General features: G+C 45.3%; 1 protein-coding gene across 3 annotated transcripts in view; it reads right to left on the bottom strand.

Moving 5' to 3' along the window:
* Positions 1–7,888: 7,888 nt before the first annotated feature.
* The window catches only part of TFAP2A (transcription factor AP-2 alpha), a 21,005-nt gene continuing 6,520 nt past the window's right edge, over positions 7,889–22,373 (bottom strand). For 2 of the 3 annotated variants that reach the window (XM_029945516.1, XM_029945515.1), the window contains exons 2-7: positions 19,743–20,177; positions 16,577–16,628; positions 14,247–14,478; positions 12,203–12,321; positions 10,170–10,311; positions 7,889–8,335 (exon numbers count right to left, since the gene is read on the bottom strand). In XM_029945516.1, coding sequence (XP_029801376.1) covers positions 8,047–8,335; positions 10,170–10,311; positions 12,203–12,321; positions 14,247–14,478; positions 16,577–16,628; positions 19,743–20,177 — 1,269 coding nt within the window. In that variant the 3' untranslated portion in view covers positions 7,889–8,046. Of the gene's footprint in view, positions 8,336–10,169; positions 10,312–12,202; positions 12,322–14,246; positions 14,479–16,576; positions 16,629–19,742; positions 20,178–21,425; positions 21,735–22,373 lie in introns of those variants that run through there. The other variant, XM_029945517.1, reaches the window with a different exon arrangement.

The following is a 22,373-nucleotide window of genomic DNA, read 5'->3' as shown; positions in this document are numbered from 1 at the left end:
GGAGGAGGAGGAGGAGGAGGAGGAGAAGGAGGAGGGAGGAGGGAAGAGGGAGGAGGGAGGAGGCAAGAGGGAGGAGGGAGGAGGCGACGGGGGAGAAGGAGAGATGGGAAGCCCAGAAGTGCAAATGGGCCTGGAATTGGCGAGAAGCGCCACCCAAGGCTTTTATTTCGGGTCATCCTAATAGGAGATCCGTGCTTGGGTGTTGAGATTCACAGGGGGAGGGGGGAGTCAGCTAAACGCTCCCCCAAAGAATTTCTTTTCCCCTGCTTAAGCAGTTCAGGTCCAGGATGTTCGCTCAAACGGGTGTTGGAAGGTCAAGCAAAATTGTTGCAATAAAACAAGATCGTGATGCCTTTTTAAAGATTCAAGGGGCTAAATGGGCAATGTTGCGGGAGGGCGGGAGGCGCTGGGCGGGCGACGCGGGTTCTCAGCCTCTGGGTGGGTCTAGGTGAAGGGAAGGCCCCGGGAGAGCGGTCAGAGAGTGAGGGATTTGGCGAGATGGAACGAGAGTGAACGCAGCTCGGGGAGGCCTGGCCTGGGAGGAAGGGTGGGGGGTGCCGGGATCGAGTCCCACGCAGCTCTAGTTGCTTAGAGACCCAGGCCAGGGATGCTAAAACTGCGCGCCGCCCTGGGAGTCGTGGAGCCACAAAGTTTCCCAGATCCTGCCTCCAACCATTAATTAAAGCACCGCTCCTGTGGAAAAGGCCCTTAAAACCCTGACCTGAGCCTCCCGGCTCTCGCTCACTGCACCGGCAAGCGCGCGATGGGAGGCGGGAGGTGCATGCAACTCCCAAACCTCTTTCTCAGGGTTTTACAGCAGCTTAATTGGGTCTCACCCGGTCGCGAGCGCCGGTGGCCACGGCGCAGGCCGCCGCACCCCAAGCCGGGGCTGCCCCCCTCCCCGCCCCCTATAGTCCCCACCCCCGCCTCCATCCAACCCGGAGCTGGGCTCGAACCGCCAGCCCTCTGACCCACCATCACCGTCCCCGCCTCCTACCTCCAAGGCCAGACCTTCAAAATCAAGTTGCGCGTGGCTTCTGATCCAAAGAGGCGCACGACAGGATTTTGGGGCGAATTTAACTAGGTCTGCGCCGAGGTCGGCGGGCGGGGTCTGGGATGGATCCGGCGGGGCGCAAGGAGGGGGTGCGGACCGTGCCGCCGCCTCCAGCGCGGGGGTCCTGGCGCCCGGATCTGAAACCAGAAGTTGGGGACCGCCTCCTTGCTGTGGACAAAGACGCAGCCCAGACTTGGGGGCTCCAAAAAAGACAGGGGGGATCCTGAGATAGGATTTGGTAGCTGACAAAGCAGACGGAAATTTGATCCTAGCATTAACTCAGCGCCTTAGGGGGGAAAAAATCTTTTAAGCTATAGTAGCCAAATTTAGTTTGACCAAACACTTCAAATAAAAACATAAATCTGTATACATAGATGTGTATATTTCCCCAGGATAGGCTAGATTCTAAAAGGTGATGAGCGAGAACAATTCAAGAGACAGCTCAGGGAGATGTATGCCCTAACCGATATAGGGTTCCTGGCGTTTTTACTTGCAGAAGTTTAGAGTTGGTGGTGGACACCCGAACATCAGGGCAGGGTCGCACTGAGGCATGAGACTCCACTTCAGTTTCAAGGTTTGGGTTTAGGATCGTTACTGGAATTTCTTGATTTCTATAGAAAAAAACACACGCAGAAAGGCTTACCATGGAATTGGGCCACTTAAAAAAAAGAAAAGAAAAGAAAAGAAAATCCTCGTCCTGCTGTTGAAGATATTCCCATCTCCAAATGGAAGTTAGTATGGAAAGTCAAGCTAATTCTAGGAAGTTTCCCCAAAGATGGTCAGACTCCTTCTTGCATTAAAAACAGAGAGACTGAGTGAAAAGCAAGGAAGGAGGGAGGAGGAAGAGGGGGAAGTGAGAAGGAGGGAGGGAGAGAGAAGGAAAGAAGGAAGGGAGGGAGGGAAGGAGGGAAGAAAGATGGGAGGGAGGAAGGGAAAGAGGAAGGGAGGAAATATCTGTTATAAATATCCTTAAGTATCTACTATGGAAAGTTCATCTCGTCTACATTTCCTTCTCCTCCAACACAGATTTCTCCAGCAATATCCTAAGTGTTGCTTTTTTGATCGAGAAATAAATCTCCCTGTGAAAGCTAAGTTGGCTTTGTGCTGTCCTTTTCAGGCACCAGTGATGAAAAAGATACACAGTTTTACACGTGAATAACTTTTAAAGTTTAGTTATAGGGCCCTCAGGTTCAGCCTAAAATCTCCTTCATTCCCTCCTTTCCTTTTTCCATCATGACCCTAAAGAGCAGAATGTTATTTTCCAAACACAGGAACCTCCCAGTGACCATGAATTACATAGGTTTCCATCCCAATATCTTTATGTCTTCCTACTCTGACGGCCACCCTGTCTTCAATGGGAAACAGTTACTTCTTGGAGGAGGACTTAACTTGTGTTGGCAATTTGGTTGAGAATGTTTCTCATCTACGTCCACGTGGGCAAAGATGAGTTTGGGCTACTGCTTTCCTAGAAAGAAATCAATGTCATGTTCAATCATACAACTGCTCTCTGTTTATAAATACTCCACCTCGGACTAATTCATCCCTGCCTTCAGAAACACAGTTGAGTAAACTCTGATCATTAATGGGGTTTTCGGTTCTAACTCCAGGGTAACTTGGCAAATAAAATTTCTAAGAGGAACCCATAACTAGGTCAAACTTTGTCAGTTTCTCTCCCATGGTGTGTTACAAGGAGGACAGTATCCAGTATCGTTCAAAGGAGTGGTAACACTTGGAAACCGAGGCGGCATACCTGAACGGCAATCGAGCTTAATAACAGAAAAGAATTGGTCATTGAAATTCACAAGGAAAAATATCCCTGAGCACCCTAAGAGGTGACGCAGAGGTGTGAGAACTGTTATGACCTGGTGTGTTCATTCTTCTGGGGTACGTGGCAGGGTGATGTGAAGAGTTGACTTGGGTTTGTCTGTGGGGTGTGGCGCATTTTCTTCTTACCACCTTGCATTTTAGATATTTCACTTTACCACATAGCACTGAGCAATGGGGAAACGTGAATGTGTTTCTTCAAGTGCCCAGCTTGGATCATCAAGCAAATTAAAGAGCAAATTTCACTACTCTGGCCCCAGGACCACTGCCATCTCTGCACCTGTAACTCAGAGTGAAAATGCTGGTTATTTATGTTATACTTTCCACCTCTTGGATCTCTAGCGAGTTGACCAGATTTTTATAGCCCTGTTACCCAAGCAATGAGGATTCTTCCCCTCACTTCACCTCCCCCCACTCCCAACCAACCCCGGAACTGAGTGGCTTAGAAGGAGATCTGTAACTGGGATGAAGCAGCTGTTGGCTTCATGCCGTCCTCTAACTTGATTATTCTTTGGACACGTTAGGCAAGCTTTAGTGATTGATAATGACGCTAATTAACCCTTTTCCTTTCCAAACAGTAAACTGCTGCCAGCAGGATGCTACAAACAATAAATATAAAACACTGCATACATCAATATCTGTTTAAAGCACAACTTCACTCGGGCACATTTAACCATACTGCTTTCAGTTAACAGTTTCACCATTTATTCAAGCACTTCTCCAAAAGCTGGAGGGAGGAGGCGGAGGAAGAGAGAGGGTTAAGAAAAGGAGCCTGCAGCTTTAAGACCAAAAAAAAAAAAAAAAAACCCCCCCACACAAAAAAAAACCGCTGTCATACCTGTCAGCTGCAGCCAAGTTGAGCTCTAATGAAAACCATCCGTAATTTTTTTTAAATTTCAGGTCAATACTTTTTAAAAACTTCATTAATCCAGCTCTGTTCTTAACCTATTTAAACTTAACACAAGGTTGATGACCACATAGGATTTTTTTTCTTTGGGGGCGGGGGGAAGCAGTTCTCCTACCTGACGTGGAATTATTATGAATTTACTTTTGGTTGAGAAAGAAGCGGGGAAACTGTTTCATAAAGGCTGGTGAAATTCAGATTTTCAGAGGATTTAAAGAAACCAGGGCAAATTTGATCTGATTGTGCAGTCTAAGGTAACCTGAGTTGTAAAGAAATGTACATTAAATTTGGAATTTTGATAAATGAATATTCCTAGCAAGTGAATAAAATGTATTCAATTAACTAAAACCCTGTGCACTTCTGAACTGAAGTGGAATCGACTGTAATTGATTTATTTGAAACCAGAGGTTAAGGACTGAATTAGCTAAGTACAACTGGGTATTTCAAGCCACTGACTTCTCAAATGTCAAATCCCTTCTATTTTAAATATTATTTCAGCTGCGGGGCATTGCAGTCTGATGGTAGTTCCATCAAGAACTCAAATTGTATTAATATTCGATTTTGGGGAGGAATGGATTGGATTGTGATTTTTAAAGGGTGTTGGAGAACAGAAGGGTAATGAAGGAGCATTGTGTTTTTATAAAAATTGGGCGTGGTAATTAGCATAGCCTAGCAAGCATCCTTATAATTCAAGTATGTATCCTAATTTGAGTTAATCTAAAGAGAATCATGGTTGTTAGTATATAAACATGTGACTTTTCAAGTAATCACCATGTGCTTTAAAAAATACACATTGGTCACAAGAGATAAAGTCAAAATCCATATAGTCTTCAGTTAGACCCATAAAAATTATTTTTAATAATAACTGCTTTTATCCTCCCACTCCTTAAAAATATATATAACTTCTTTTAAATATCTAAAAAAAAAGAAAAGGAAAGTCACAATATCCTGATCCTCAAACTGTCTGACTATGGAATAAAAATAACTAATTCTGTGCATTTGGAAACCATTGTTTATTATGACCTTGTAATGTTCTAACCCACTATTTCCTTTCTATCTTTCTCAGGATGCAAGGATTATATTGGGTTCAGGTTTTCCCACATAACAAGCATCTGTAAATCCAGATATGAATGAATGGTATTTAATAAGATTGTTTTCGTTTTAAAATGAGTATTTATGTGTCGTTGGAGAAAGAGCAGCAATGTATGGCTGTTTATGAATGCTATTGTGCCTGAGGTTAGGATCCCCCACACAATCTGAGATGCAGCCAAGAAAAACAGCCCTGATAGACAATGCTTCACTTCACCTGCTATGATGCTGTGTGCATTTCATTTCTGTCAAGAGTATGTACAGTTAGGGTTCATTCGCCTCATTATTTTGTTACATCTACGTTACAGTTAACCAGTCTCTCTAGGAAATAATAAATAACTGCTTTAAAAAACAATTGCTGCTGCGTTGCGTTCTGAGGATACACTTTCCATTTGAAATTTAAAAAAAAACGCACCATTGTTATGAATTCTCTGGCTTTGGAAAATAGAATTTAGACTCCACCAACCCTCGTTCGTCTGTCGAGATTGATTTTACACAGCCTTCCATAAGGAGATTAGAAAGCAAAAGGCTGCAAAATGGACACTGTCTATTGCTTTGCTTCCTTAGTCCTTCGGAATGTCAAACCGGATGAACAATTGTTACATCTCCTCCAGTATGTATAGCTAGACACCTTTTCTACGACCTTTCTTATAAACCTTCCAGTTAACTACCTCCATTTTCTCCTTTAAGAAAACATTAAAAATCTCCTTCACTTCCAAAGCAAAGACTTTCTGAATGAGACTTTCCAAAAGCTCCGAATTCGCCATTTTTAGGTACAGAAAGTCCTTCCTGCTGTAGGAGCTAAGCATATAGTCCTGTTATTGTAGAAGACAGATAGGATAGGTCTGCAGGGGCAGGATTCGCAGCCCTCCCCCGTCCTCTCCACCCCACCTCAGAGCACATTTTCTATTTCTGCAAGGTCCTAGGAGGATAGAAAAGGGTGGGTCAGCATTTAGGGGGCAGGCAGAAAAGACCCTGGGAATGAATGTAATTTCCCACTCACCTCTGCTACCTCAGATCCTAAGAACAGCACAGTAGTGAACTCAGCCCTAAATAAAACACTAAAATAAATGGGAGACAATGTACCCTCTCCATCCCTGCTCCACGGGCATTTCTGCAACCATTGCTCCTCTCTTCCCAGAAAACCAGAGCTAGATTTTGCTCATTTACATGTCTTAGCCACTAAGAAGGTGGAGCTCAAAAGTGAAGGTTGAAGTGGTATTTCCTTTGTGCTAATGAACTAACGATTCAAATTTCAGTTCTCCTCTGAGACAGGTTCGAGTAGTTATGGGGGTGGGGGAGAGTGTCTTCTGTCCCGTTTTCCATCTTCCTTGTCATCCTTAATGTTTGGTTCTGAAGGTTTTATATTGTGGTTTCCAAAACACAAACGAAAACCTACAGGGTCAACATAAATAAAATAAAACTTTATTTTTAATAATAAAATTAATGTTTCTAGTCAGGAAAAGATAGTATGTCATTCCTTTAGCAGTACAAACAATCTTTTATCCAAAAGAATATATTGGGTTTTATTGTGTCATTTGTCTGAATACAGACTCGGTGGAATATCTAAATGATACCCTGCTCTGAACTCCAAGTTGAAAGTAAGTTTTTATTATACTTGAGGGAAACCATGGGTTCAGCTGCTTATTGCACGGAGCAATTGCCAAGGGAGAGTTAAACTCAATTACTGTAACCATACTGAATAAAAAATACTGCCAAGAACAAAAATACGCCTGGGTAAAGACAGCCACTGAATAAAAAAAAATCGACATAAAGCGTATCAAATATTTATTTATCTGGGCAACAAAGGACTATGATACATTGACAGGCATGAAAACTACTGGCAGCACAACTCAATACAATACAACTAGAACTGCTTCCAAAATGGCCAGTGAAAATACAGAATACCAGGTGGTCCCAAATGTTTGAAGTTCTTTCAAAAAAGAGAGAGAAAAAGGGGGTGGGGGGAATCCCTTACCCTTGGTTTAAAGACAATACTCATTTATTGCTCAAATGATCCTTTCGAGGGAGGACAGTGGAATAAAATAAGCTTTTTTTTTCTCCCCACAGTACACAGAGGGTTATCAAATCACTCGAGTTTAAAAATGTTTCCAGGGTCCGATATCACTTTTTTCTTTCAGTTCAATGAAAAGCTAAATGTAGTACTAATTATATATAAAATCTTATTTTACTCTGTTTTTCTTCATTCAGCTGTCTCATTGTCATCTTTAACATGCTACAACAGGGCTATAAATTCATGAATCCCAGAGGGGAAAAAAAATCCCCCAAACCTTGAACTTCTAAGTAAGTACCATGAACCACATGAAGAACTAAGAGGGAAGATTCAAAACCCACTAAACAAGAGGTAAACGAGATCACCAGATAAATTAAAAAAAAAAAAAAAAGAGGCTTAAAACAGACTCACCATATTTACAATTCCCATTAAATTACACATAAATAAATATATACAGAGATGTGAACACTGATTCCCTTATATAACTGTGAATCGTGTTGCCAGAGAAAGTTCAAGTTGATCATTTTACCTTGAAGAGGAAAAACTTCTACAACTGAAGACATGACATATGGAACTTCGTGTATTTGTGTTCAAGTTTATTCACAATACTGATAAAAATGTCATTATCCTTTTTTTTAGTATGGCTACAATCTGAACCCAAGTATGTAAGGGAAGGTGGTGATTCAGTCCCATGAAGCTCATATCCATTTTTTTAAATTTTTTATGTTTTTTTTTTTTTAGAAAAAAATGTTTTTCTTTTTTTTGTGGTGGTTGTCATTGCTGAGTTCTTGTTGGGTTTTTGTTTTGTTTTCTAAAAAAGGTTCACAAACGTGGACAGAACTTTTCTTTGCTGGCTTCAAGGCCTGTTCTGTTCTCTTAGGCTCCACAGGAGGGCAAAGGGGGAGTTGGTGCTGACGCGCGGGGGGAAGTTGAGGCAGGCGGGGCGGAGTCAGCAGGGGCTGTGCCAAAGACCGGAGAGAGGCCCCGGACTCTGGAGGGCTGGGGGGTGGGGGTGGAGGGAGGCGCGGCGTTGGCAGCACTAGCAGCGGTGGGGGGGTTGCTGATCCCGAAGCTGGCACCTGCCTGCGGGGGTAGGTGGGGGAGACGACCGAGTGGGTGTGCTCGCTGGGCGGGGAGACGCAGGGCCTGGGGGGCAGGGCCTCACTTTCTGTGTTTCTCCTCTTTGTCACTGCTTTTGGCGCTGTTGTCCGTGTGGCTGTTGGGGTTGTTGCTGAGGTACATTTTGTCCATGGCCTTGAGGGCCTCGGTGAGATAGTTCTGCAGGGCCGTGACCGCGGCGCACACCGCCGGGCTGCCGAAGCCGTGGGAGATGAGGTTGAAGTGGGTCAAACAGCTCTGGATGCCGGGCTCCAGGATGGGGTTGGGCCGTGAGTTCCCCAGGGGAGATCGGTCCTGAGCCAGCAGGTCAGTGAACTCTTTGCAGATCTGTCTGCAGCACAAGTGAAGCAGAGAGAGAGACAGAGAGACAGAGAGACGGAGAGAGAGATTGGTGGTGGGGGAGGGGGGGGAGAGAGAGAGAGAGAGAGAGATGAGGCTCTCCTGTGGGAAAACCTTTCTCCCTGCAGGTACCTTCTGGGGAGTCCGGGGAGCCCTGACCTGACCCAAGGCCCCAGAGGCAGACTTGTGGGAAGACCCACTCACCCCTCCGTGTCCCCTGACTCATGGCTCCTTTCCTCAGTGCACGCCTTGCCTACCTTCACAAATCCTCCTTCTCTCTCTCTCACCCCTCAGTGTAACTGCTAACCACCCATTTTCTCACTCATACCAAACACCCCAGACACAGAAAAACATTTCACACATTTAGAAGAGAAACAAAGGAGAATAAGGAGGATAGGAGTCAGGAACCCAAGCATCTAGCCAGTGGCCAATAGCACGCGGCCATCAGCTGTCCTGTTCAAAATATGAGACAGACCCTCTTCCAGCTCTTCTAGAGAGACCCCAGTTGGTGGGATGAAGTCTCCACTGATCCACCTTCAAATCAGGTTGGATGCACACAGAAAAGCAAAACTTTTCTTGGGATTATTTTGACTTTTAAAAAAAGGCACAGAAAACCTATTCCCTGGGCACAATTCAGACTGCTTTATGAAATAGACCCTTCAATTTCAACAATTTCAATTTCTCATTCCACTTCTTTTCCTACCCCCCCACCCTCACCTCCCCCCCAAATCTAGGGAAACTGTGAATATGGGTGGGCTTAGGAAGCTAAGGGAAGAGAAAAAGTTGACATTCCAAAAAGGGTCTTGAAAAGTCAGAAACAGGCCAGTGAGGCCTATATTCTGGAAGCTGTCTCTGAACCTGGGAAGGACTAGCGGGAGGGGGGGGGGGGCCTGAGGCAGAGGAAGCCTGGGGGGTGCAGGGGTGGGGTGTCAGTATGAGGCAGGCAGGGAGGAGGGGGGATGGGGAGCCCTGGTAGGCTGCTTCTCCAAGGCCAGCTGATGTCCCCAGGTCAGAAACGATCCGCCTGAGGCCTCAGCCTCTGCCCTCTGGTTCCATGCCCTCCTGTGACATCGACTTTGATAATTAAGGGCTTCCAAACCAGCCTTTTAATTTCCAGAAAACATATCAAAACAGTAATTTTCTTTTCACACACCACCTGGAGAAGCCCATTCAGCCCAAACACTGATGGGAATATAACTTGGGCCATTTTGAAACCTATTTGACATCTCGCCTGTAGGCTAAAACTTATGGTATGTGTGCGTGCGTGCGTGCATGCGTGCGTGCGTGTGCGTGTGTGTGTGTGTGTGTGTGTGTGTTACTTTTGAGGAGGGAGGAGGAAGGCAGGTGAGAAATGGGATAAGGGATTAAGGTGGAAACGAGGACTCCCAGCTTGTGCATTTCTGCAGACATTGCTTAATCCTTGCCCTTAGAGAACATATTGATAGGAAACAAAAACTGATAGAGTTACCCATTTAAGGACTTGATGCTGGGCTTTCTAAAACAATAGTCACCAATCCACACTCAACTTCTATCAAATCCCTACGTTATACGCCCCCCCACACCCCCAAGTTCATTTCTATAAAAATCAAGTGTAGCAGAAGAGAGGATTTCAGATGGAAAGACACCTACAATCCCGCCTACACGTCCCCCTTCAAAGAGTGTGGCTTATAAGACTGTGTTGTTAATTTCAGTTATTTACAAAAACAGAGCTGATTAACACAAAACGAAGAGAGGAGAAAAGCAGAGAGACCAAAACGATTTCAAGGGTTGTTTCTCTGGACAATAGACACAGAGAGACCCTGGAAGAGGTGAGGTAAATGCCTTACTTTGTAGCCAGGAGCATGTTTTTTCTTGTCACTTGCTCATTGGGATCGGAATGTTGTCGGTTGAGAAATTCAGCTACTGCTTTGGCAGGAAATTCGGTTTCACACACGTACCCAAAGTCCCTGGCTAGGTGGACGGCTTCTCCTGGCAAGAGGGGAGAGAGAAGAGGCAGCGCAACAAGAGGTTGAAAAGAGCCCAGAGATCAAAATTTCCTCTCAACTCCCTTATTTTCTTAACCCAGATGATGAAGAAAACACAAACTCCTTGTTTTCTCATTTCAGGAATTTTATTTCCTTCTCTGTAGGATCTGGCAGATGAATTTATCAGGAAAAAAAAATGGCCACTTGGCCTAGAAGGCCAAGAGGAGTTTGAAAATGTAAGTCCCCTCCCCCACCCTGATGACATTTTCCCAACTTCTCGTTTAAAATGTTTCTTGTACGCCAACCTCACACCTATCAACACATTCATAAATGATATTCATAATTACTCGCCGAGCTTTTCTGCGAGGGGACAACTAAAGGTTTACATTTTAACTTGATCGCATATAATTATCTGTTCATCCAAACCGATTAACCAAGAGGATTTGAGGGTCACTCCACTGAGTCTGTCTGTGTTGTTGATTTTCAAATCTTTGGTTTTAATTTCCTGAACCAGTTGGTTTTTACTGCAGGGCTTCCTGCCATTAGCTCCAGCTCCGGAAGAACGCATGCGCCAATTAGAGCATCAAAGCCCTCTCTGCAGAGCTCGTTTCCATAAAATGGAGCGGATCGCAAACAATAACAGTTCTCCAGAAACTGCCTCCCTGCCACAGGACTCAACCCCCAAACCCGTGCACTCCTCACACCATACCCTGCAGCCACTACCACCATTTCCTTTGCATGGAATTCTTGTGGGGGTATGGCTGGTGGGTTCTCTTATGTAGTGATGTTATTTCTCATGTAATGCTACTGTAGTTGCTTTTCTGGCCCTTGAACAATTGCTTGTTATTTAACATATTATCGTCTTTAATGCCATTAGCAAATGCTTCATAGGCTGCTTCTCCAATTTACGGTTTTGAACTTTTTTTTCAGTTGTTTATAAAGCTGGAGCCCAACTTCAAGGTAATGAATCTCAAGTGTAAGATGTAAATAAGATAAATGTCTTCTTTAAATACAAATGGCAGTTTTGAAATCTACCTGATACTGTGTCTTTTTTTTCCCTATCAGCATAAAACGTCTTCAACAGAACACAGAGGAAAACACAAGACGGCTTATACGTTCATTCCAACACATCTAAACTTAAGCCAATTCCAGAATCAGAAAAACAACAGGAATCTAGAGGAGGCAGGAATGTAAGTGGATTCTGGTGACAGGGTATCTAGAACATGGAGTAAGAATTGGAGTAGCTTTTGTTTTGAAGGATTTGGAAGTGTGTGTGTGTGTGTGTGTGTGTGTGTGTGTGTGTGTGAAAAACTGCCACGAGAAATTTTTGGCAATGCTTAGATTTCTTTCTTTCTTTCCTGGCCAAACAATTCAAAATCTAAAATTGCTCACTTTTCTTCCCCTCCACTAGAGAAGCACAATCAAATAAGAGATAAGGGAGCATATGTTTGGAAAACAAAAACCTAAAAGGGCATAAAACCCTGAGCTTTCAGGACGGTCTTAAATCAGGATGCAGGTCAAAGATTCCCAAATTAATTCAGGAAGTAATGGTCACGCATTTCTCAAACGCAGATGTCAGAATAGCTTAAGTGATTTACTGCTGAGCTCTATAAAGGAGACAGGAACTTGGAATATATGCAGTTCTTAAATTTTCACATTGTTTAGGTCTGGCTTGAGCAACGGGAGATGTAATTTTGTGGCAGAGGGGAAAGAAAAAAGGACAGGAGCAAATGCAAATCATTTTTTTGGACATGCAAGGGTTCTGTTCACTTCATTATATTCTCTGGAAAAAACGAAACTGCCCAGTTGACACAAAATACAACCAAATGGCCACTAAATATTATCCATTTCCCCACAAGACCACTCCCTTCTTGTTAGCAAGCGGACTCGCTTACCCTCCACTAGTGATGTGAGCAGAGTGACATTGGCAGCTTTACGTCTCCCTGCCGGCAGATTTAATCCTATTTTGTCCAGTTTTTCTCTTAACGATCTTCCTCCATTTTTAGACTTCGCCCTGTTTCACAAATATATGCAAAAAAAGGGATTCAGAAAACACTGGGTTGCTCTACATCACATTATTTTCATTTTGAAAACTTTCTGAAATGCGCTTTTCAAAATTAAGAATCATGACGCAGCAATACTTAAGGCAGGGAGATCTAGGAAGGGCTGGTACAGAAAGATCATAGGAGACAAACGCTCAAATGTGCAGCACCCCCTGTGTGCAGCTGTGACTACAACAACTGTGGCAGGTTAGGAGGGTTTGATTTCCCACATCTCTGAAGAAGAACCACAAACACACACAACTCTCATCTCTAGGGTTTGAGGTATTTTGGAGTTCAACTGATTACTGCATATTTTCCCCATTGTTACAATCCCATAAATCCCAGAGGGGTCTTTAAATTGTCTTTGCAAGGACTGCTGTTAGATTGTTCAGAGTAACCAAAGTTATCATCACTCTCACGTTTCTTGCTCTGGCTTTAGCCCCAGTGGGAAATTCATTTCACCAACTGTTTACATGCCTTGTCGCTAGCCTAACTGGAAATGTCAAAAGCGGGTATCTGCCTTTAAAAATTTCACTGATTTCAGACACAGTGGAGGTGGTTCTAAATAGATGTCTAAATAGACTCCCATAATCAGAAAGTGGTTAAGATAAATTGTTTAAATAAAACAGCAAATTAATTAATTTCAGATTTTATTCCCTACTCAAGTGCTCTTTAATTGTGTGGATTAGATTATACTCCCCTAGGTAAACAGTCTCCAATATTGGGAATGGGGGAAGGGGAGGAAAAAGCAGAGGGCGGATTCAGATCTGTGTCAGTGAAAGATTACAAAGAGAAGCAAAATGACTGTGAAGGAGAAAGAAAAGATTATAAAAACCGATGTTAACAACCTTCCAAAAAGCGGCTTTATAAGGCTTTGTATGAGATATACCCATCAGAGAGGGCCTATGGGTCCAGAAATACATAAATGAATAAATGTCAAAATAGCGCAGTTCTTGGTCTACTTTCTTATAGGAAAGACAAAAAAAAAAGGAGAAGAAAAGATCTTGTGGGAGAGATAAACCCAACACCCACCACTCATAAAGTTGGGTGGAACCCCAGGAGGACGCAGCTCAAGGGAGGGAGAAACCTGCCCTGAGGGAAGGTGCTTCACCTTGCAGACCCTTATAAAATCTTATCTAAGAAACGAATCATTCCGACCTCACAAGGGTGCGATGTGTATCCCTAGCCACGTATGTAACACGCACTCGTGGGTAACGACTACACATAATGATGCACGTAACTGTATCTTGCATACTGCCTGGAGCGCATCACAGTCCCGGCTGCAGTTCGCGGGAACCACTAATGCGAGCGCCTTAGGCCAGGGAGGTGACCGTCTGGCCAGAAGTAACGGTGACGGTGACGGAGGGGGAGGGGGCAGGAAGGGCGGAGGACTCGAGAGACAGCCACAGCCTTCCATTTAAAACCCTATTGACGGGACGGTGGGTTTCCGTCGGAGGCCCTACACGGAAGTAAACCAAAGTACGGCGCCTGAGAGGAAGTTTTCCAGGGCTTGCAAGGTGTTCGCGAAGAGTAAAAAGGTGGCTGCACGGCGCCCCGCCGCTGCAGCAGCTGGGACTGAACGCGTGGTGCAAAGAGCTGCGCGTGCGCGCGGGGAGTAGAGTTGGGGGCGGAGGGTCCGGGGAGCGCGCGGCGGCGGTGGACCCGGGCGCGCGCCAGAACGCCGAGCGCGCGGGAAGCCTGCGAAGAGCGCAAGCGCGCGCCGCCCGGTCCAGCCCCCAGCTCCCACCCACCGGGTTTTGCGCCCTTCTCCCCGCCCTTTTCTTTTCCCGCGAAGGGAGGGCGGTGGCGCGAGGCCCATTTGCGTCGTCGCCTCCGCGCAGGCGCAATGTTTCCCCCGGCCGCGAGGCGGGGCGGGCTGGGCGGAGCCGGGCCTCACCTCCGCAGCACTCCGCCCAGCAGCGAAGCGTTGAGACACTCGGGCGGTGAGAGGCGCCGCTGTACTTCCGCCACCGTGACCTTGTACTTCGAGGTGGAGCTGAGGAGCGAGAGGCGACCCGGAACTGAACAGAAGACTTCGTTGGGGTTCACGACGCCACCGAAGAGGTTGTCCTTGTTTATGGGGATGGCGGAGACGGCGTTGCTGTTGGATTTGGACAGGGACACGGGGCCTGCGGAGACAGACGGGGAAGCTGAGTTTCGGTGTCGAGGGTCCCTTTCAAGTCCTTCCGGACCCCGGCCCTCGCCCGGGCTTGCGCCGCAACCCCCACTTTCCTTCCAGCCCTGAAAACCCCACCTTCTGTCCTATTCCCTGGTGTATGCCAGTCCTGGAGATCGAGACTCTGCCCCTCGGCGCGCACCTCGGAACCGGGCGGAACCGGGTGGTTGGTGGCCGTCCGGCAGGCGCCCCCACCTCGCACCACCAGCGAGGCCCGAGCTTCCGCCTGGACCCTTTCCTGTTAGCCATAAGGGCGCTGTCTAGAGATGGTAGTGACATTGTGATCCCCTAGGCTCTCATCCGAGGACAGTGGCCCCAGTTGGAAGTGCTGGAGTACAGGTTTAGGGTGCAGGGGAGGGGATTACGTTTGCACACCGAGAGCTAGCTGTGTGTACTTTGGAGTTTTTTGTGGGATTGGGGGGGGGGTGTTGCGAAGAAATCGCTTCAGAGACCTATAATTAAAATCAGCAGAGAGTTTAGATGGCCTAAGCGGCCTGTAAGTGAGCATTTCAGTTAAGGCACCAAGCTAGGAGGTGGTGGATTCGCTGTCACACACCACACGTGCCCCACCCATCCTTTTGAGGAATAAGCCCTTTCCTACGCTTAGTTTTGAAAAAGACCCGGGTTTTGGAAATCCATCCCAGAGCCACATTTTGAACTGAGAGGGAAAAAAAAAAAAAACGATAAATCGGCCTACCACAGAATATTAGCAATATGCCCTGTTGTTGAGCAAATCGTTACTATCCTTGTCTGCTTAAGTGTATCCATTGGGAAGAGGAGAGGATCTATTCTGGCTGGTTCAAATCAAGTTCTTCATTGTCGGCCCCACCATAGTTAGAAAAACAAAATCCAAGCCCAGCAGAAAGTGTACTACCATGTTACATTCCTCAACACCAATATAATTCGGATGCATTCACAACCATTTAAGTACAGTATGCATTTGTATTTTGAAATTCCACAAGGAGACATATATAATAATATGCATACATTGTATTCACAGTGCTCCTCCCTCTTTAATGGGGATATTCTAGACGTATGAGGTAGGGGGCTCTAGGTTTTGGATAGATCACTTGTGACATTAATAGCTCTGGGGAGGCTAATAGAGACAATAGGAGTTAAACGAACTCTTGAGAGATTACTAATAAAAGAGCCAATTATCATGTCGACTTGGAAAGAGCATCTCTTAAGATTTATCCCTTGCACATCTAATTTGACGTGACAAAGACTTCACAGATGCAAAAATGAAACTTTAAACTAACAATATAGCGATTGGGGTTAGAAATGAGAACAGTTTTATATAGCATCATCCTCTGGTGGTGCCTAGAATCCTGAAATGTAACATTGCTACCATAACAACAACAAAAAGAGCTGCTGTGAAGAGCATTTAATCCAGCAAACTTTATTTCTGCTCACTAAACACAGTGCAGATTACCAACCCATCCAAGTCACTTGACACTTTTTAAAAACAATTTCTGCTCTGAACAATTATGCTAATAATCCCGACATCTTCAGGATGCTAATTTTAACCAAAAGCCAAAATTTTGTTAACCTAATTCACAAAGTTTAAAAACCCTTAAACAGCTAATGAGAAATTAAATTGAAGAACATGGAAGTTTTTTCTTTTTCTGCTAAGGAGTGTTACAAAAGACACAACTGCCCTTATATTAATGTTGAATTGTTTGCACTGATTTAGCATTATACCACTTCTTAACACTCATGGCCACTCACACAGTGGATTAATTAAACTATTAAACCATTTCAAAATTGAAATGCCGCTTCCAAATCAGTTCAACTACTACACATTTCATGTGTTTGTCCAGATACCATTAAACTAAATTAAATGGTCAAATCATGAACAAAGCTAGCCTGTTGACATTACTAACACACTGAGAGCCAATCATTTAAGCATTGCTGTTCTATGCCCATCTCTTTGCTAATTCTGAGCCTTTAGGAAATCCTATTTGAAAAAAAATAAATACAGCTCTCCAAGTTCTTTTAAATAGCACCATGCCTGTAAGGACATGCCTGGAATGTAGAAGGAAATGGCTTACCTTTCTTAATTACAGTTTGATCTGGGATGTTAATACCCGGGTCTTCTACATGCTGCAACAAAAGGATACACATGGATGTAAGTGTATAATCAAAACAAAAGGAAATGAATATTCCGTGCAACATGGGGGGAGGGGAAGGGGTAGGATCAAAATTTCCCCCTCCCATAGAGTGACATTTATATATAAACATCTCAGCTTGGCTTATTGGAATTTGAGGCTTTGCAACTCAAGAGGTTTCACTGCACACACACCCACGGCCCATTTCTCCTCCCCCAGCAAATAATCCATGTTTGAAGGAGGTGGGGGTGGGGAATAAAACTTTCTTTGGAAATGAAACCAAGTTTTGGGGCACCTAATCTTTCTCACAAAGTCAGTTCAACCTTAAAAAATACACCTAGCTTTAGCTTGGCGCCTCGGCGGCTTCGGACTTCAGCAAAAGTCAGAGAAACACAATAGAAATGACAGAGGCCGGAGTCACGGGAGTGTTTTAAACATTTTAGGTAGTGTGATAAAAAGCAAATGCACATACACACCTTCACTTATGGAAAGCTAAAAATAATTTTTTAAGAAGACTACTGCCTAAACGATATCAGAAAGGACTATGAAAATGATTTAAAAAATGCACAAAAAACCAAAAAGCAAAACCTTTGAGGGTTTTTTCCCCAGTTGTCCAGCAGTAGATTTGTTGGTGTGTTTTTTCTTCTCTCTCTCTCTCTCTCTCTCTCTCTCTCTTTTTTTTTTTTTACAGATGGATGGGTATACGTGTGTGCTGGAGTCAAAACGTGATTAGAAAGTAAAATGAAATCATGTTTTCTAATGCAGAAACTGACAGGCAATATGATGTCTGGCTGTGTTTACAAATTAGCACCAGGGCTGCTGAGATAGAAGATTTCGCAATCGTTACCAAACACAGGCATTACCATTTAAAAAACTATTACTTCCTTCTCTAGTCTTTGTCCAACAATAATACTGATTCGAACATTTTCCATTCTGTCTTGGATTTATGCTCCTGTTAATTGTGCCTGATCGCAATGATTCCGGGTGGATGGTACTAAGTTGCTTTATTACAGGTTTTATTATACTCAATGCTCTCATTTGTAACTTGCCTAAAGTGCTTCTGGATTTAAGTATAATTAAATTGAGAAATGTTCAGAAATGACTACTGCTGCAGTTCTTGTGTTTTAACTATATGGGGAAATATGATCCCTTTATGCATGCACCCTAAACCCATAAAATAAATGTAGTGTGGCATAATACTTTTATTTGTGTTATTTCTAGACCTTGTCCATGCAGGGAAGACTGTTAAGTTTAAAACCCCACTGAGATATTAATGATTAAATAATTTTCACCATCAATTTGATTTTCTTAAATATTTAGCAGTCATTCTTATTAAAGGTTAACTGTTGCAGCAATGGGAAAATTGAAAACAACCCTTTTCCTGACCCAAATTCCTTTGAAAGAATTTTTTTCTTAATAGGTGGGGGAGGGTGGGGGAAGAGCAGCAACTGGGTTTCCTTGCTTTTATGTGATCTTTTGGTTAATTTCTCCTACTGACTAATTTCACCACAAAGAGTGACTATACAGGTGTTAAGAATTCACACCAGCCACTCTGGAATTTCTGCAAAGTAGAGCAATTCTAATTCACAGTAATTCCAAAAGGTTACAACCCATTTTGCAATTCAAATATTTCCAAAGAGCAGGCTAGGAAAAGGATTCAGAGGCTCTTTGGGAAGGGGAACTAAACTGATCACAACTTCCAGGTTTGTTTTTTAATTGCTCTTTTCTCAACTATTGCTCCTCTCATTTTACATCCCAAGAAATGTACTGTTTTTAGTATCAGTCTCCAAAAACATTTATGAGCACAGACAACACACACAATGCTTACTAAACCCCACAATGGATCAAGTGCCTACTTGCTTGCTTTCCATGCAAGGCTGCTCAACATAACCAACAAATTTCAGTGATTAACTGGGCCAAATGAGAGCTGTAATAAATTTCCTATTTTCCTATGTAACTTAAATAATGTTTTAAATTCACCAAGCAAGCAGGTAAGTTCATCTGACCATTTTCTTTGCAATCTAATGCAGTAATCATTAAACTGTCAACGGACATATTGCTGCAATATTTGATGCACTAATTTGAAATAGCATTTTAGTAAAAATCACATCCAGATACATTTCCTCTCCAAAGAAAAGTAGCATTAACAGAGCCTTTACAGCTTTAATAAAATTATTGGCTCATTCTAATTCCATTTCAGGAAGGTTGTGAGGAAACCATAAATACATAGAATTGAAACAGAGATGCTGGTTTAAATTTAATTTCAGAAAGTATTTTCAAATTATCAATAGCTTGGTTTACATGGTAAATAGTAAAAGTGCTAATACCATGCTTATTCAGGAATCATTTTAAATTGCATTTATTGATAACTGAATTAGAACTCAAATAATGTATTGCCCAATAGTCTCAAAACATTTAATTTAATATGGGGTATAGCAGGTTCTGAGAGGCGTTGGGAACCCAGCTAATGATTTATGAGGTCAGCACTTAGCACCCCTAGGAGGAGAGGGAGGCTGCATTTTAATGTCCCCTGCTCCGATTTGCTACTTTCTATTCTTTAATCAGAGTAGGGTACACACATAACTTTTAGTTATCACCAGGGCTTATAAAAGCCGGTAAAAACAATTTTCTTAGTATGTCGTTTGCACTTTGTTTTAAACTGCTAGGGCATTTAATGAGCTCTTTCGGGTGGATTTGACGTCTTTTTCAGGACAGACAGAAATCCCCACGCCAGACGCAGCGATGGAATTAGATCCTCTCCCAATCGAAACAGTTTACTGTCGTGGAGAGGGGCAGATATTGTTAATGGTGACATCCGTCTGATTTATTTGTGTTGGTGGAAATGGCAATGCAGGCATTGTTTGCAGGAGCTGCAGGAAGCATTGTTCTAGGGCTCTATAACTCCCAATACTTTTTTATTTTTTAATTCGGTCGTTTACGTGGGTTCTCAAAGTGTCCGCCCAAAACATAAAAATAAAATGAAATTTTGGAGAAGTAAACGCCATCGGGGGAAACTCGGGCCCACCCGCCGTACGTCCCGATGATCTCCTCTGGGGGTGCTTGAGCAGCGGCTGCCTCCCCCTCTCGCGCCGCCCGCGCGGCCTCTTACCGGGACGTCCTCGATGGCGTGAGGTAAGGAGTGGATCGGGAGGTCTCCGAGTCCTGAGCCAAGCCCGTGTGGGCCGTGCAGGAGGTCTTCGTGCCGCCGGTAGTCCCTGCGAGGGTCCAGGCCCGAAAGCTGGTGGGGCAGCCCCCGGTGCGTGTGCAGGAGGCCAGACTCCTGGCTCTGCCTCTGGCCGGGCCAGCCCGGGTGCTGCGGCTGTGGTTGTGCGTGCAGGGGGTTCAGGCTGTAGGGGTCGTTGACGTGGGAGTAAGGATCTTGAGACTGGGGGTAGATAGGCTGGTAGGGCGGGGGGAAGTAGGGGGGCTGGAAGTCGGCGTTGGGGGTGTGGGACAGCGGCGGGGCGCTCGTGTAGGGAGATTGACCTACAGTGCCCAGCTGGGGCAACCGTGCCGTCCCGTTGCTGGTGCCGTCGTGACGGTCCTAAAGAGGGAGAGAGGGGAAGGGGAAAGAACGAGAAATCAGGCGTCGAGTTACAGCCGTCCACTCTAAATCCACTCCGCAAGCCTGCGTGGGGAACCGCTCATTCCCACCGGCAGGCCGCCGAAAGAAATGAGCTCCAACTTGTTCATTTCGGAAAATACCCCAGAAGTGAGGCGGGCTCTTTCAAAAACGCAGGGAATTAGATCGTGCAAAAATGTGGGAGCATAAGAGGCCCTGCTCAGGCGTTTCTTTCAAGGTGGGGGCAAAAGATAGAAAAAGGCCTCCCAGAATACACTCCGTTTAGCTGCAGCGGGAAACCTCCCTTAAGCAAAATTAAAATTCCTGCTAAATATTAAACAGCAGAAGCGGCCTTTCCTTTTTCTCCCGGATTTGAACCTGACTGCCACTGCGTTATTGTTTACCCTGTTCATGTATTTGGAGGGAAAAAAATCATACACGTTCAAAGACTATTACCATTTCATGACTATTTAAACAGAAACATTTCATAGAGGGGCTGTAACGAAAGCACACGTTTAAATTACCAGCTTAAAGAAGGTTTTAACTGCAGGATGGGGGTCTGTCTTTTCCGCTTCCTCAGTTAGGAGCCTTTTCTCGACAGGGTCGATTTATGATACGGATGGGGAGAGGGGGACTTCCAGTCAAGGTTTAAAATAGAAAGATTCAGCCTTATTGGGTTTAAAAGAGAGAGGTGCACCCCAGGGCGGAGGCTCCCGCCCCTTGCACCCCAGCCCCAAAGGGCAGAAGGAAACGCCTGACTTTAGGTTCCCGAATTGCAATTCGCTTGCAAAACAGGCGAACGGAGTTGATTCCAGGGAGTGAGAACCCTCGGAGGTTCAGCCCCCGGCTCCGAGGCTAGGGGGCACACCGGGCCGCCTTTTTCCTGCAGATGGATGAAGCACCAAATGTTGAGAACATCTCGGGAACAAGTGAATACGCGAGGAAGTAAAGGTGAACGTGGCGAGGAACACGCCTGGGAAAGTAGCGGCGAGGTAGGTCTGCTCGCAGGGAGAGGTGGAGCAGGGGCGGGGGGGTAATGCATTCGATTTAAGAATGGAAAAAAAAAAAAAGCAAGAGAGAAGAGGAAAGAGAGAAATGCAAATGGAAGGGGGGGGGGATGCCCTGAAGGAAACCTGGGCGCTAAACCCGAGGTTGTGGGCAGCTCCGCCGCACCAGGTTTCCAGAACAGAATTCCTAAGGAAAAAGGGATGGGGGTGGGGAGGGACTCACCATAGCTGAAAAACTGTGAACTAACATCTGCGAAGAGTCTGGGGTAACGAGTCAGGGTGGAAAAAAACCAAGCAAGCCTGGAGAGCCCGGCTGCCCCGCCGCCCGAGCGCGCCCCAACACAAAAGGCGCCGAGAGCCCCGCGCCACCCAGGACTCCAGTCACGGCGCAGACGCTCCCGCGAGCGCTGGAGCCCCGCTCCGGTCCATCCGAACTTGAACCACCAATGGGAGCCGCGCCTTCAGCTGGTCGAACCCACGGTCTCTATCCTGCCGTGATCGGTTAGGATTCAAAGTTCCTTAAAAAATGAAAAGAAAAAAAAAAAACCCCAAAAAAGGAAAAAAAAAGTGTGTCTGTGTCTGTGTGTATGTGCGTGTTCCTTAATCCGTGTCTCCCCTCTTTTCTTAGCGGCGGCTTCGCTTGAGCTTCTAATAACCGCGCTGGGCAGCGTTCCTGGAGCCTCCTAATAGCAGATATTCATGACTATTAATATTACACGAATACTTAATAAGGGAAGAATGCCTGGAAATCGAGCGTGAAGCGGAGAGGCAACTCGCGCCGGAGCCGGCTCTCAATGCAGTCCATTGACGGGAGCCTCAGTGTAGCAAATCGGAGGTGGGGAGAGGGAGCGCAAGAGACAAAAAGCGGGCGAGAGAGGGAGCGGGCGAGCGCGCGGGGGGCCGCGGCGCGGCGTCTGGCGAATCACAGGGAAGGGGCAACATTTTAAAAGGTTGCAGGGCATGCAAAAGTGAAAGAGAAAGAGGGAGAGAGGGAAACCGAGGGAGAGAGCGCAGAGAGGGAGAATGTGTCTGCGTGCGTGTGTGAGAAAGAAAGTGTGGGTGAGAGAGGGGAGCCCGGAGTGGGGAGAGGGGAGGGAGAGCCCGGGAGGAGGAAGGGAGGAAAAGAGGGAGGGAGGGATAGAGGGAGGGGGAGGGGGCCGAGCCGGAGCGC

The sequence above is a fragment of the Suricata suricatta genome, chromosome 7, assembly GCF_006229205.1.
Source record: "Suricata suricatta isolate VVHF042 chromosome 7, meerkat_22Aug2017_6uvM2_HiC, whole genome shotgun sequence".
NCBI classification, from domain to species: Eukaryota; Metazoa; Chordata; class Mammalia; order Carnivora; family Herpestidae; genus Suricata; species Suricata suricatta.
The sequence above is the reverse complement of the archived record's forward strand: the minus strand, read 5'-3'. Positions and strand labels throughout refer to the sequence as shown.